The sequence below is a fragment of the Crocuta crocuta genome, unplaced genomic scaffold (assembly GCF_008692635.1).
Source record: "Crocuta crocuta isolate KB4526 unplaced genomic scaffold, BGI_CrCroc_1.0 scaffold90, whole genome shotgun sequence".
In the NCBI taxonomy this organism is placed as follows: domain Eukaryota; kingdom Metazoa; phylum Chordata; class Mammalia; order Carnivora; family Hyaenidae; genus Crocuta; species Crocuta crocuta.
In genome coordinates this window covers 4328025-4342884 of record NW_027527449.1, presented here as the reverse complement: position 1 = coordinate 4342884, position 14860 = coordinate 4328025, and the positions used below count along the sequence as shown (strand labels likewise).

General features: G+C 51.8%; 1 protein-coding gene across 2 annotated transcripts in view; it reads left to right on the top strand.

The window, feature by feature from the left end:
• Positions 1–14860, top strand: part of ENPP6 (ectonucleotide pyrophosphatase/phosphodiesterase 6) — a 150593-nt gene that overhangs the window by 115996 nt on the left and 19737 nt on the right. For both annotated transcript variants that reach the window (XM_077761972.1, XM_077761980.1), the window contains exons 4-6: positions 8758–8899; positions 9789–9911; positions 12598–12735. In XM_077761972.1, the coding sequence (XP_077618098.1) occupies positions 8758–8899; positions 9789–9911; positions 12598–12735 (403 nt within the window). The remainder of the gene's footprint in view (positions 1–8757; positions 8900–9788; positions 9912–12597; positions 12736–14860) is intronic.

Genomic DNA, 14860 nt, shown 5'->3' with positions numbered 1-14860 from the left:
TCATGATCTCATGATTCGTGAGTCTGAGCCCTGCGTCAGACTCTGTGCTGACAGTGTGGAACCTGCTTGGGATTCTCTCTCCCTTTCTCTGCCCCTCCCCTGCTCAGGCTGTCCCTCTCTCTCCCTCTCTCTCTCTCTCACTCTCAAAAATAAATAAATAAACCTAAAAAAAGAAACTGATCAATAGGAAAGGTCAGGAGAAGGCTTCAGTTCAGTCCCAGAAGCCACTAGAAGTGGAAGTCAAGATGGGAGACCAGCTGGCGTCTACTTGAGAAATCAGCAACCAAGAGGCCAAAGACGTCAGGGGCTCTCAGACTTCAGGGCTGGATTTGAGATCCCCTTGGCTGCTGAGTGGGCTCCTGGGTGGGGTCAGGGCAGAGAGCCCGTAGTAAGCAGTGCGGAGACCAGGGAGGGACATTTATCCCCCCAGGAGGAAGAGCCAGCTTCCAAGCTGGACAGAGGCCAAGAGCCAGCATATTCTAGGCTCTGTGCTCTGCTCACTGGCACTGACCCCGTGACTTGGCCTAGAGCTGAGATTGCCTGGGTGTAGAGCTGACCGATTATAATCCCGTTCTTGCCGTCAGCAGCCAGCCATGGCAGAGGGGGGCAGCCATTCCCCCCCCCCCAATCACAGAGCTGCATAGGGAGAAAACAACACCCCTGCCTTCGTTGCTTCTTAGAATATTTCCATGTCCATGAAATCCATCAAGATGGTCCTTTGACGCACAGGAAGGCTCAAGCTCTGACAGGATGGAGAGGAGATAGGTTTGAGATACTTAAATACTGAGATGTAACAAAGTTTAGATTTTTTTTCTGGAGGGAAGAGGGAAAGGGCAGGGTCTGGAATGAACTTTAAATAAATATTATTAAATATTAAATAAATATTCTTCAACATATGGTTTCTAAATCATATGTGTTAGATGATCCTGCCTTCTACCTCCTCTGCTTTCTTTTCCTTGCCCACAAGGCCTGGAAAACCACACACATGAGGAACTGGAATATCGGGTTGCAACCCGGTTTGTGCAAAGTAGAAGAGCCCTACCCGCCCAGTGGCTGAGCTCTCTGCAACAGCCCTGTGTCTACACCGCGCTATTTGCAACACAGCCGAAATGCTAGCCCGCCCCGCCCCCCCAGCCTAGCGCCTTGCTGAATATGAACATGCGAATACCTCCAGATAACCACACACTCTGTACGGGAGTGTCATCTTTTACGCATTTGTTTTGCCTTGACAGCTGAGTAGTCCCGCCTGCATACAACCCAGTGACTCATGGGTGGAGAGTCACACAGTCCCCGGCGCCCAGGTTAGCCCTGGCCTGCAAGCCAGGCCTTCAGGCAGCCCTTCTTGTCCCTAGGCACACCAGAACGCAGAAGGAGTAAGTCCTGCACCCCGTTTCCTAGGGAAGCTTCTGTTACTGTTTCTCTGTTTCCAGAGAAGTTTTTCTTTTCTTCTTTTCAGGCAGCGTGGCAAAGCCATGGAATGTTAGGGGAGAACATCTTCACCTCAGAGCACAGCATTTAGAGAGGGGGAAGACGGGGGTGGAGGTGGGGGAGGTAGTGTGCGTGTGTGTTTAGCAAAGGCATTGGGCTCCCCTACAGAGCAAAGGCTACAAAGAACTGGGGTCCCAGGAAAGTGGCCCCAGGCCCAGCCTCTTCCTGGTGTGACCTGGTGCTCCCACATTGCTCGACTTGGCACCACTCACATTGTAGTTGACGTAAGTGGCCTTGAGCTGCAGGGGGTGGCATCGGCACGATCTGCCACGTGAATGGTGCTTCTGGAACTGGGCACGGAAGGCCTGGGCAGGATGGAATGAGGCCGGTGCAATTTTCTTGTGGGGTCTTCACACGGCCAAAGTTAACAGGGCCACCAGAGACAGCGCTGTGAATAGTGGTCGGAAAGATGGAGAGCCACAACTTCGAAAACTAGCCAGGACTCGAAATGAGAATGAGAGAGGAAAAAAAAAAGAGAAGAAAAACAATATGCCAGATGTTACTTATTGCCTCTGGAAGGCAGTAAGATGATTTAGGCTCTCTTGCAAAGGAAAAGAAGGTACCTCCTTCAACCAGCCTGTGCATTTTTAGAATATGTCTCATTACTTTCTTACAAAGTGGACTAAAGGATTGACATTTGTCGACCAAAAGTTGCCCAGCCTGGAACAGTCTGGAACAGTTAAGACGACCTTGCTTGTAGCAGCTTATGCGTGTAAGAATGTGACTTAAAGGAATTATGAATTCTCTTATTGTGTGTGTTTAGGCAAAGATGTGTTATTATTTACCTCTCCATCAGATAGCTCCCAAAGAAGGAGTAAGTTGAGGCCTCCCTCACTCACCTCTTGGTTTCTGCTTAGTTCTATCTCAGATCCTAGCTATAGTTTGAAGAGCACTTAGAGTTCTCACACATAAGCGTGCAAACACAGGCACACACGTGTGTGTGCTCCCCCACCCCGACATTTCTCCTGGTCAGTACTGCTTCTAGAGTGTCTTTGTCTTCCTTGCTGTTAGTCTGAGAAGCAGAGAAAGGGGTACGGGATAGACATGCTTTTACAGAAGGCAGTTAAGACCAAACCAGGGAAGGCTTTTCAGCAAAGGGTCCTGCTCAGCCAGAGAGCTGCACGTTCCTGTGGGAAGGGCTGACCCAACTTCCATGATCTGGGCATTGCCATCCAGTGCTCATAAAGCTTTCCTGATCCAAGTCATATCTGTGGGAGATGCCATTGGGGAACTTCCGGCGTCGAGGAAAGGAGATGGAGAAGAGAAATCATTGTCCTCAACAGCCAACTGCTAGCATCGTGTCAAAGGCCTCATTGCCATGGACCTATCCTGCCATGACATCTACTGTATTACATAGATGTCATTCTCCCCTGCTTACGGCGAGGCCGGTGACTCTCCCACAGTTAGGTCCCTTGCGTCACGTCGCACACAGTTAGCGGGTGCCGGAGCCAGAGCCCAGTTCTTCATGAGAAGAACACTTCACAGTCAACGTCACAGCTGTCCTCCGGGACCTCACTCTTACCTCTGTGGTGTCCTGAAACCGCATCAGATGGAGAGGGCGTAGGGCGTGGCTCCTTTGCAAGCCACCCCGTCGTGTGGCTGTGCCGGCCCTGGGGCTCACGAGGGCCTGCGGTGGGATGGCGGCCTGCTGGCCGTGCTCAGCAGCACACAGCCCCCATCAGGAGCGCTTCGTGCACCGTGCACCACACGTGGGGACTGTGAGGCCGCACCCCTGCCCTGCAGCCACGACAGGAGGCAGTTTGCGATTGCATCACTTAATCCGTCCTCCCGGAGTTATTTTTTTTTAATTTTAAAATATTTCTGAAGAAGAGCAGAGCATGAGTGGGGAATGGGCACAGAGAGAGGGAGACATAGAATCCAAAGCAGGCTCCAGGCTCTGAGCTGTCAGCACAGAACCTGACACGGGACTCGAACTCACAGACCCCAAGATCATCACCTGAGCCAAAGTTGGACGCTCAACTGACTGAACCACCCGGGTGCCTCTCCATCCTCCTGGAAGTTCTGATGGCAGGACAGTCACGCTTCTGCGGACAGAAGAAGGGACGTGAGGAGCTCATCTGGTGGGCGGATGCAGGGCGGCAGTCATGTGAGCCGTGACCGCCAGAGGCGGCCCTGATGCTGGCAGGGGCCAGGAGGCTGCCTCTGGGCTGGGCCCAGCCAACCGACCGCCTGATGCAGCCTCTCCAAAGGGCTGGCCAAGTGACAGCTGGACCATGGGAGCAGGGGACACGGCTGCTGTCCGTTGTTGGGCTCCAGGCTGTGGAAGACGGCTCCAGAGGAATCCCTTTGCGATCTCAGAACCTCAGTGCTTGCTGGTGCCTAGAAAGGAGCAGATGGACGACCAGACGCGTCTTCCACAGGCCTCGAGGCAGCTGGTTCACATGTGCCGGCCTTCGTCCCTCCTCCTCATGGGCTCTGCGGGATGGGGTTCAGCACACAAGGAAAAGCCATCCAGGGGCATCTGGAAGGAAGAGACAAACGGAAGGCATTTCTCTCCCTTTGCCTCCCTTTGCTGGGTGTCAAGCCCTTTATAAACATCAGCTCATTTAAAACCCAGTGCAGCCTTTTGTAGAGGTTTTTCACACGGCAAATTGAAGCTTCAAGATATTTTTGCTGTTCTTCTGAGACCTCCAGGTTAGCGAGGTTCATATCTTTGAACACAGAGTTGTCTAATTCCAGTTCCCTATCAAAGTATAATTTTCAAAACTAAGCCTCTGTCATGTGCTCAGTACATATGAATGCGAGAATTATGCCAGAGTTCAAATTACTTTATTGCTGAGGGAATCAGGGGATGACAGGGCTGGGTAACCGGAGAATATGAGAAACACACACACATGAAGAAAATGAATGATGGAGGGCGATGGGACGTGATTACCATTAGCTGCAGAAATAATAACCTAGAGGACAGTCACACTATGATCTTTGGGACTGTTTTCTCCATCAGGCAAACATAACCTTCATCTTGCTGGTTTCCTACTGGTTAACAGCTAAGTTTACACAGTCCGGGCGCTAGATGATCATAAAGTCTGGTGACCCGTAAGCAAGCTGATTAGACGCCGCTCTTACTGGACACAGGAAAGACGGGCAGCTGGTCTGAGGGCCCTGTTTTCTAAGTTTTGGATCATTCTTCTTAATCGTTGATAACCATTCCTTTGAATTGCCCCCTGTTTCGGTCTCCCTGATTGTTCTCTTTCTGACTCACTTCAGTAAGGAAAATGGATGTGTGATTATGACCTTTTACACGGAAGAGAGATCTGGACAGCATCCTAAGATGATGGGGGACCTGAGTGTCCCTGACACCCCAAGGCTGGGGGCTCCTTGCAGTTCTCAAGTAGGGGGCTGACAGCCACATGTCCTTTGGCTCCATTCCTGGACCCCTGAAGCTATAAATTATAAACGGCCAACAACAGGTCTGCAGGCATTTCCACCCATTGCTCCTCACCCAGCTGCTCCATTACAAATGAGCTGACCTGTGATGGAGACCAGATCCATGTGGAAAACAGCTGGCGACCAAGAATTTGTCCGTTAAACTCCAAACAGGCGAGAGCTCTCAGCCCTTGAAGACCCAGGACCCTCACGAATTGACAAAACTCCAACCTAGAAATCTTTTCCAAAGGCATGTTTATAAATGGCTGAATTGCCAGCATCCCGGATCCGGTGTTCCTGGCACCTGGGGTTGACACTTCCCTGACCAAAAGCCATCAGCTAAATCTGTGATACTTTCTGGTCACATGCAGACTTGTGAATTTGGTGAAAAGCCTGAGAGGGCAGGCAAGTAGCTACGGTATTAAGGGACATGTCTAAAATGCAGTGACCTAAAAGCATTCCATTGATCTTTAATGCAACGGTCAACCTTGTTTGTGAAATTCCACCCCCCTACCCCTGCCACACAAGCTCTACCCTGGAAATGTGCACACTTGAACACGGGATGTACTGCGTGAATCTGCACATTTGGGAAGCTACAGATGCAAGAGCATGAAGCAGCTAAAGTCTGAGGCTTAGCTGAGGGAATGATTTTATGGAAGTTTCCATTATGTTCACTATTTCATCAGTATAATGAACACAGGTCTCAAGAGAATTTAGGGATGTGTATTAAAATGCCATTTCCTAGTGAGAACTTTCACCCACAGCCCACACACTTATGGGACTCTGAAGTGGCTTTAATAAAAATTTTGTTTTTAATGTTTACTTCCTTTTGAGAGACAGAGCTTGAGTGGGGACAGGGCAGAGAGGGAGGGAGACACAGAATCTGAAGCAGGTTCCAGGCTCTGAGCTGTCAGCACAGAGCCCGATGCAGGGCTCGAACTCACGAACTGCTAGATCATGACCTGAGCCAAGGTTGGATGCTTAACTTGCTGAACCACCCAGGCGCCCCTGAAGTGATTTTTTGTTCTCTGCTGTCTATAGAGGGATCAGTCATTCGCTCATTAGCAAGTCTGAATAATGATAATATCACTTGTGAAAAACCCCTAATCCAATCCCCACTGTGGAGGAGGGTGGTAATGGTATTCATTGAAGAAGGCCTGGTTTGCTTTGTTCTAAAAAGAGAAAACAACAGTTGACTAGCAGTTTCACTTAACTTGAAACCAATTGACCTCAAAATCGTAATTGAAGTGCACCTGAGGGTACGTAGAACAGGGTGGCATCACTAAAGAGCCTGCCCTCTTGGCAAGTACGACCACAAAGAAGATGCCGGGCAGAGCGCCCTCTGAAGGCTGCTCAGGGCGGTGGATGGAGTCGATGCAGACTTCCCAAAGCCCAGAACATTTGTGGAATGTCTCACATTTCTGTTACTAGCTATGTCTCTGTGAGGCCTTCAGTAAGTTCTAGAATCCCTTCCTGGCCTACTTATCTGCAAAGTGTACGAATGCTTTTCTATAGGGACGTTTTGCACAGTTGTTCCAGAACTCAGAGGCACGTCCAACCCACAGACAGGGAGCGCCGTACATCAAGAAGGGACTCAGTTTCATGCTCCTGCCTCCCACCCAGCTGTCTTGGGGACGGTGAGATTCTTAAATGAGAATGAGGACCATTTCCACAGGAAAGTTAAGCAGAATGCTTGTCCCATTTGGCATGGGCTGTTGAGGTCTTCCAGAGTCTGCAGTGGTTGCGGTCAGCCCAACGTGGGCTTGACCCCTGGCTCCATCTCTCACTGGCTGTGTGACGCAGGCAACTGTATTGAGCCCTCTGTTCAACGTATTCCTATCTTATAGGGTTGTTGCTACGAAGATTAACCAATCCAGTGCATGAAAAGCCTTGAACATAGCACCACAGAACACCTGTCCTTTCTTGAGCACTATTAGTATATTTCCAACTGGCAGTCACAGAGCTCCTCCTGAAGGCCGGATACCATAGGAGAGAACCGAGTGAGGGGGGAGGATGACTCGCCATCCCCCGCCCCTGGAAAGAACTTGACAGCTCAGAAAGGGAGAAGGAACATCAACAGGCAATTATAGCACAGGATGGATTAGCCTGGAGGGCTGCCTGGCTGAGCCCGGGCATCAGAGCGAGCCAGGTTGCAGTCGGGACGACATGTCGTCTGAGGCCTGGAGGACGAGCTGGAGCCATGTCACTCCGGTCATGCAAACCGTGCCGTCTGAACTCCCGAGAGGGGCTGTCCCTCCTCTGTGGATTGCGAGACCCAGGGCACAGCAGGCTCTGCGGGCACGCCTTCCACTGCTCCCGTTTCTGGGCGTCGGGGCAGCTGCTCCGGGAGGCACTGGGCCAGCCCGTTTGTGCGTGTGCATTTAAAATACAGTTTTTCAGCAGACGCAAGGCAACCCACCAAGAGTGTCATCAGCTTTGTAAAGTCCAAGAAAAAGAATTAGCTTGAATTTCTTTTGCATTGCTTCAACTTTCGTCAGTTACTGTTACTGCCGCCACCACCACCGCCATCATCATCGGCATCAAAAGGATTGTTGCTCTGTTCAGGTACTTCTGGGGTCAGGGGAGTTTTGGGCAAAGCCTGAGCTGAGGAGGGAGGGACGGCGGAAAGCACCGTGTGGAGGAGGGAGCGCATTACCTGGCACTTGTCTTCCCTCCCTGACTCAGTAGGCCTCCGACTCTGATTTAGACCACTGGTTCCCGGTCATTCTTAGCCCAGCATCAAGGGCTTAGATAATTCGTACTCGGCTGTTATCCATATTTTTTGTCAGCACTCGAGCCAGGATGGTTTTTCCAGAACCAGTGTCTTCCTGGGACCCACAGAAGTGTGGTCGCAGTTAGAATTCACTCTAATCCACATTGGAACTGACCCTGCAGAGAATAGACGTCCCTATAGAATAAGTGGCTACTGATGTCAGGCCCTGAACGCTAACTAACCTGTCTGCCTCCCCCAGGGCTGCCCCGGTAACCCTGGTTCTTATTCTTGTCCGTCGATTAAACATGCAGTCTGATGTTTTCTTTAAACAGTTCCCTAAAGTCCAGAAAGGATCCAGCAGTTATTTTTTATTTTTAAATGTATGTTTATTTATTTTGAGAGAGAGAGAATGTGAAGGGCAGAGAGAGGGAGAGAAAGAATCTCAAGCAGGCTCCATGCTCAGCGCAGAGGCCGATGCGGGGCTCGATCCCATGACCGTGAGATGAGGACCTGAGCTGATATCAGGAGTCAGATGCTTAACCACCTGAGGCCCCCAGGCTCCCCTGGAACAGTAATTGTTGAAATGATCACCTCTGGTTGCTCTGATCTTCCTACGGCAGCAGGGGGTGGGGTGGAGCCACGAGAACAATCCTCGGCCTGCTACCACACCTTCCAGCTCCTGGGGCGCTGTGAGCCGGAGGGGAGTCCGGAGTGGAGATGGCCCACAGACATGTTCTCTGTTGTGCTCGGGACTGTCATGTGTTTTTATTTTTTTCTTTAACGTTTATTCATATTTGAGAGGCAGAGACAGAGTGTGAATGGGGGAGGGACAGAGAGAGAGGGAGACACAGACTCTGAAGCAGGCTCCAGGCACCGAGCTGTCAGCACAGAGCCCGACGCAGGGCTCGAACCCACGAACCATAAGATCATGACCTGAGGGGAAGTCGGACGCTTAACAGACTGAGCCCCCCAGGCGCCCCGTGGCGTGTCTTGATGCAGGAATTGTGTTTCTCCCTTGGAGGTCACCTTGTTCACTTTAAGGTGTCGGCGTTGCCTGGCCCACAGACCAGGGTTTGGGGAATAGCCCAGTGTCTTCACTGCTGGGAGAAGGGGGAGAAGGTCGGTGGACGCCCCCCTCAACCTCACCTCTCTCGCCCTTCTCCCTCCAGGATCGGCCGGGCTGACCTGGCAGCCATATACCACGAGCGCATCGATGTGGAAGGCCACCACTACGGCCCCTCGTCGCCTCAGAGGCAAGACGCCCTGAAGGCCGTAGACGCCGTCCTGAAGCACATGACCAAGTGGATCCAGGTGACGGCAAACCAGTACCCCTACGTTCCTCTTTCCTCTTGTCACTCTCTTCCTGTTCGCTGGCTGTGCTGGCCCTCAGCACCTTCCTGCTGCTGCTGGTAGCCGACGGGGCACAGGACTGTGGCGGGTGGCGGGTCTTCACACAACAGCTTTCAGACACAGAAACCCCTTGTTTCACAGCCTGGCCTGCAGGACTGAAACAGCCAGATGATGATGATGATGATGATGATGATGATGATGATGATATTATTATTACCTGGTGGAGCTGGTGAGATGGCCCAGTTCTTTACCAAACCTAATAAGCCTGGCATCCAGGTTCCAGTGGGCGTGGAAGCCAGACCTGGGTCCTGTCCCTGATTCTGCCACCTTCTGGGCTTTCTTTTCCACATTTATAAAAATGGGTGACAGTTCCCATATTACCACACAAGTTTGTTGAAAGAGACGAAATGAAAACAGGAAAGGTACCTCGAGGGGCAGAAGCCCAGGAGGAACGGGGGGTGGGCTCTCACCGTCCCCCTCTTCGGAGTGCATCTGTGGGGATTCTGAACTGGTCTCATGAGGGCAGCAAAGTACATGATTCGGTTTACAACCGAGGACGTAGCCTTTCCCTACCATTTCTTGTTGAAAACACTTCTTCAGGGGCGCCTGGGGGGTCAGTCAGTTAAGGACCTGACTTGATCTCGGCTCAGGTCATGATCTCACAGTTCATGGGATCGAGCCCCGTGTCAGGCTCTGTGCTGACAGCCTGGAGCCTGCTTGGGAGTCTCTTCCCCCTTCCCTGCTCCCATCCCCTCCTCCCACTCTCAAAATAAAAAAAAACTTTAAGAAACACACTTCTTACAAGACTTTCCGGCGTGGCGCGGTCCTGACGGCCTCTGTCCCCTCGCAGGAGCGGGGGCTACAGGACCACCTGAACGTCCTCATCTTCTCGGATCATGGAATGACTGACATCTTCTGGATGGACAAGGTGATCGAGCTGAACAAGTATGTGAGCCCGAGTGAGCTGCAGCAGGTGAAGGACCGAGGGCCCGTCGTGAGCGTGTGGCCAGCCCCTGGGAAGNGGGGGGAGGGGAGAGCCCTGCGCCTCCTCCTCCCTCGCTCTGGGCTCTGCCCCGTGGCCCTCATGCAGAAGGAGAGGGCTGAGCCGGGAGCCTGCTCCCTCACTGGACCTCCGCCCCGTTGCTCACCCTCCCATGTCCGTCTTCCCCTCCCTGAAATGGGCTCACGGCATGTGCTGCCCGCAGCGTTAGCAGGAGTTCAAGGAGGCGAAGGCTGTGCAGTGCTTAGCAGGTTCAGCCCTGGGCCCGTTTTGTGACCGGCCCACAGGCAGCCCTCGAGGCAGCCCTCAGCCGGCCGCCCTGGGGGGGGCGGGGGGGCGGACGCGTGCAGGGAACGCCCTTTCTCGGAGACAGAGCTGCCAGTCTGACCTGTTGGCACCAGGGACGTGGAGATAAGAACGTGATGAGCGAGAGAGGCTGAGGCCCAGCGTGTCCTGGGTCAGCTCCTTATCTAAGGACCAGGCACCAATCTCAGCCCTGTCAGGGACCAGTGACCCCCCCCCAACCCGGCCCCTCTGCTGAGGGGCGTCCATGCGCGTGGTGGGGTCCTCACAGCGGCCCTCCTGGGCTGGCGGAAAGCACACGGCAGCATGCGCACGTCCGCGTCACTTGTCACAGTGATCACCATCGAGGGGGGCCGTTCCCAGGAGGGCATGTGCTCCCCATGGGCACCCTGAGAGGACGGGACCCCTGCTTACCCTTCTCCACAAGCAGTGGTGACCCGGCGGGTCTTCCTAAGTCATGACGGGAAAGGGAGGAGCTAGGGGAGCCTTTGACCCACAGCTCCGCCCGGGTCACCTCCAGGGCAAGCCTGGGGGCTTCCGCCCGCTCCCAGAGGAAACTTCCCGCTCTGGAGCCGGCGGCGCATCTCATCCTCTGGGGAGGCTCGGACCACTGCCGCTGGAGGTGCCTTCGGCCACGGCGGGGACATGCTGGGCGCCGGATGGTCATCGGGACTGATGGAGCGTTGCACGCAGCGGGCCGGAGTCTCTCCGCTGGTCCCCTGGGCCTCCTCCCACATAGACGCCTGAGATCTGTCTGGGGGTTGACAGCCTTGTCCCGTGTCCTGGGTGGATGCCCCTTTTGGCCAAGCTCCGTGCTCAGGCAGCCAAGGTGCCAAGCATGTTTGCTGTGTCCCCGTGACTCCCCTCGGTCTGAAGCTGGCAGGGGTGCCCCACACATTGGCAGGGCCCACAGTAAATGGCTTCTTGCAAAGTTCTGCCTTCTTGGCAGGAAGAGCATCTGTGGCTTCCGTCTGGCACGGGGGGAAGCGCCGCCTCCAGGACGCTTGCACGCCGCCCCTCACGAGCGGGAAGAGCTCTTCGCCAGCGCAGCTTCGAGCCAGGCAGCTACAAGCCGCCTGAAGCAGTTGGTGGATTATTCGAGAGTGGGGGCTATGTTTGGGTGACGGCTTGTCACGTGATGGACACAACAGTCTGTGAGATCTGCTGTATGGCATCAGATTTTCCACGTGTCCAAAATCTGTCTGCAAATGAATCCCGCTTCCCTTAAGGACCGTGGATTTTCTCCAGTAGGAAATCAAGTGGGGTCGGTCCGCTAAACAGCCTGAAGGCTAATTATTCTCCAGACTTGAGTTGACAAACTCAATTCTATATTCAGTATATGCCCGGTTTGGCGAAGGGTCAACAAGTCCACATCAGCCAGTTGCTTTGAATGTTAGCCATAAACATTTCAGCTGCTGCTAAATATTGGAAATATGTACAGAGTTTACACCCTCGTCATGAAATAGTGGCACACTATTACTAGTACTTTCAATATTCATACTCTAAGTCAGGTCAAAGAAATCCTCTCTCTTCGATCTTAGTGGTATTTAGCATCAGGCAGACCACTTTCTCATTTGCCTTTTAGTTTTACTACAGCATTTTGGACATATGTAAGTTTTTATAATTTGGTTATTAATGACTGAGTAGACAAATTATTTTAAAATTATTATATCACAAAGTATTCACTAAGCATTTAAGAAACGGGGCGTGACCACTGCTAATGGTGTCTCCTGTATGTCTTTCCAAACCCCATCACCGTTTTTTTTGCCCCCTCAGAGGAAGCTACTCTCTTAAAATATAAGATATCATTTCCTTAATTCTCCTTATGGTTTTACCATAGATGTTCTTTAGTTTTATAGTTATTCAAACCTCATGTAATAATAATGGTCCTGTCTGTATCCTTCTGCAACTGGCTTTGTTTTCTCAAACTCAGATCACTGAGATATTACCAGATGGTCTTTGTAGCTGTAATCTATCCGTCTTCGTTGTTGCATAGTATTTCATGGCAGAGCCGCACCGCATCCCATTTTCTCCCTTCTGCTGGTCATGTGGGCATTCCGGTTTGCAGTATATACCCCTCTTCATGTCTCTGGGTGCAGAGTTATGAAGTGTTCTCACTAGCTCTCTAGCTGCTAACTTGGAAGGTCACAGGGTATGTGATCTTCAGCCCTACTAGATAAAGTCACCTTGTTTTCTGAGACAGAAGTTTCTCATTCTTAAGCAATCAAAGCTGTCAGGTGTTTTGGTCATTTCTTTCTTTGGCCTGTAAGGTTCTCCCTCTCCCCCAGGCCCAGTAAATACTCACGTGGAGTTGAGGGAGAGAATGCCAAAGTGCCCATTCTTGCTGTCGTCGCAGGTGTATAACAAGTTGAGAGCAGTGGAGCACATGACCGTCTACGAGAAAGAAGCCATACCCAGCAGGTTCTATTACAAGAAAGGGAAATTCGTCTCTCCTTTGACCTTAGTGGCTGATGAAGGATGGTTCATAACTGAGGTAATGATGAAATTATGGCACTGTGTTCATCAGACAGATTCTGTCAAACAGCTCAAGGTAAATAATTCATCGTTTGCACTTAAAATGTTTTGTGTTCACTTAAGTGTCCTTCGTGGCATTACTTCCATCTTTATAGACCCCAAAGTCTTGGTCAAGGTGACCTTGTGGGCACAAACCATAGACCTGGACCCAGAGTCACAGTTTAGACTTCCCCGGCTCCAGACTGTCCTGAGCTGAAGTTGGACACTTAACCTACTGAGCTACCCAGGCGCCCTTGCTTCCACCTTTAAGGGAAATGTCTGGCAAACAAAACTCCAGAGATCCAGGTCCCCAGCCTGCCAACTTGATTTTACCAAGGAGATGATCTTGCCTTTGGGGGTCCAAATCCTAATTGCCTCCTGCACGAACAACTTTAGCAGCTCCTGCTCACTGGCCTGGGATGCAAGCTTTCCAGGCTCTCGCATCAGCTTCTCAGGCCAGTGTGGGAAGGCCCTGGCTTTCAGGGAAACCTCGGGCAAGGCCTGTCTGGCATCAGTTTGCGAAGAGGGGTTATCACAGACGCGAGTTTGAAGACAGCTTGTAAACAGACCAGACTGTTGGCACGTGGGAGTCGTCAGTTGACATTGGTGACGTGTAAGGGCGTACAGCGAGTATTATCTGCGGAGGGAGGGCAGGCGGTGATCAGCACAAGTACTGATCAGGCAGACGGGTGGAAGTCTAGGGGCCTAGGTGTGGAAAAATGGGGGTTGCCTGGACTGAAAGTCGGTGACAGAAGGACTGAGTCCTTCCTGCGTGCTCTCAAAGAGAAGCATCTGGTCACCGAGGAAACGAAACAGACCCGGTGAACAGACTTTGGCTTCCACACCACAGGACTGTAAACGTTTCCAAGAAGGTCCCTCTGCCTCCTCCTGCTCCCTTCCTCTAAGAACCAAAATGCTTCTCTCTTCACTTTCATCACACTGTTTGACATTTACCTGGAGCGCGATTCTTTTAGGCTCCTGGCACTTTCATTTGTAATGATTTTTCTCAGAACTTTGCACTGAATACCCAGGCAGCCACTTGGGTCAGCTGGGTGGGTGCCTGTACGACTTTAGTCCGTCAGGCCAACTTTGCAAGTCACTCACAGGGGCTTACAGTTGGAAACGTTTTCAACGTAGAAAATTTGGGTGGAATTCCTTTGAGTTTTTCAAAGCAAAGAGATGGCGGTGGCCAATCTAGTTACCAGTCACTCACTTCTACGTGCATGTATTGTTTACCTTCTCATAGTTAGTTGAAGTCAAAGGCACTGAGAAGCTAGCTCATGGTAGGGAGGGATTAGTGAGGTGATTAGTAATTTATGGGAAAACAGTCTTAGGTGGGAAGAGTGGCAAAGCCAGAGACCCTGCACAGCCAATGAGGTGCCATCTAAGTTCCAGTGGGAGAGGCCCTGAACCCCTCCAGTGGGGGAGGATGGGCACCAGTGAGGCTGCTCTAGCAGTAAGTAAGTGCGTTCTAGGAGGTGCGCATCTTGGCAGCAGCACATCCGGCAAGGAGTGATTAATGGGGGACCTGGAGGTATCAGCTCTTGGTTATAAGCCACAGACCACTTGAATAAATGCGCCACAACTAATGAAGACTTCGTACCCAACGTAACTAGAAGTCTGGGGGTAGGCGGGTCTAGGGTTGGCTCACCCAGCAGCCCAGTCACATCAATCATATCAAGGCCCCGAGTCAGCTCTTCTGCACTTCTTTTCGCTTTCCCTTCAGGGTCACAAGACAGCTGCTGCAGCCCCGAGCATCACATCCCTTCAGGTCATCCCAAAGCAGGAAGGAAGGGGTATAGCTTCTGCTTGTGTGTCTCCTCCTTTTATTAGGGAGCAAAAAATACATCCCAGGATCAGAGGCAGATACTGGTTTCGTGGGACTCTCACAATTATAAATAAAATTTGGGCGGTGGGGGGGTGTTTCTCTTTAAGAAAAGACTATGTAATTAGAAATATAAAATTAGGTGTAGGGACTTGGAAGAAACCCCCGAGAGCGAGAAGCCCTGATGCTTAAGCTTCTTCAGCTGCACTGTACATCCACTTCTGCCCAGACCCCACTAACAAGCGTCCCCCCTGGGTCTCATCCATCCATTCAGCAGCGT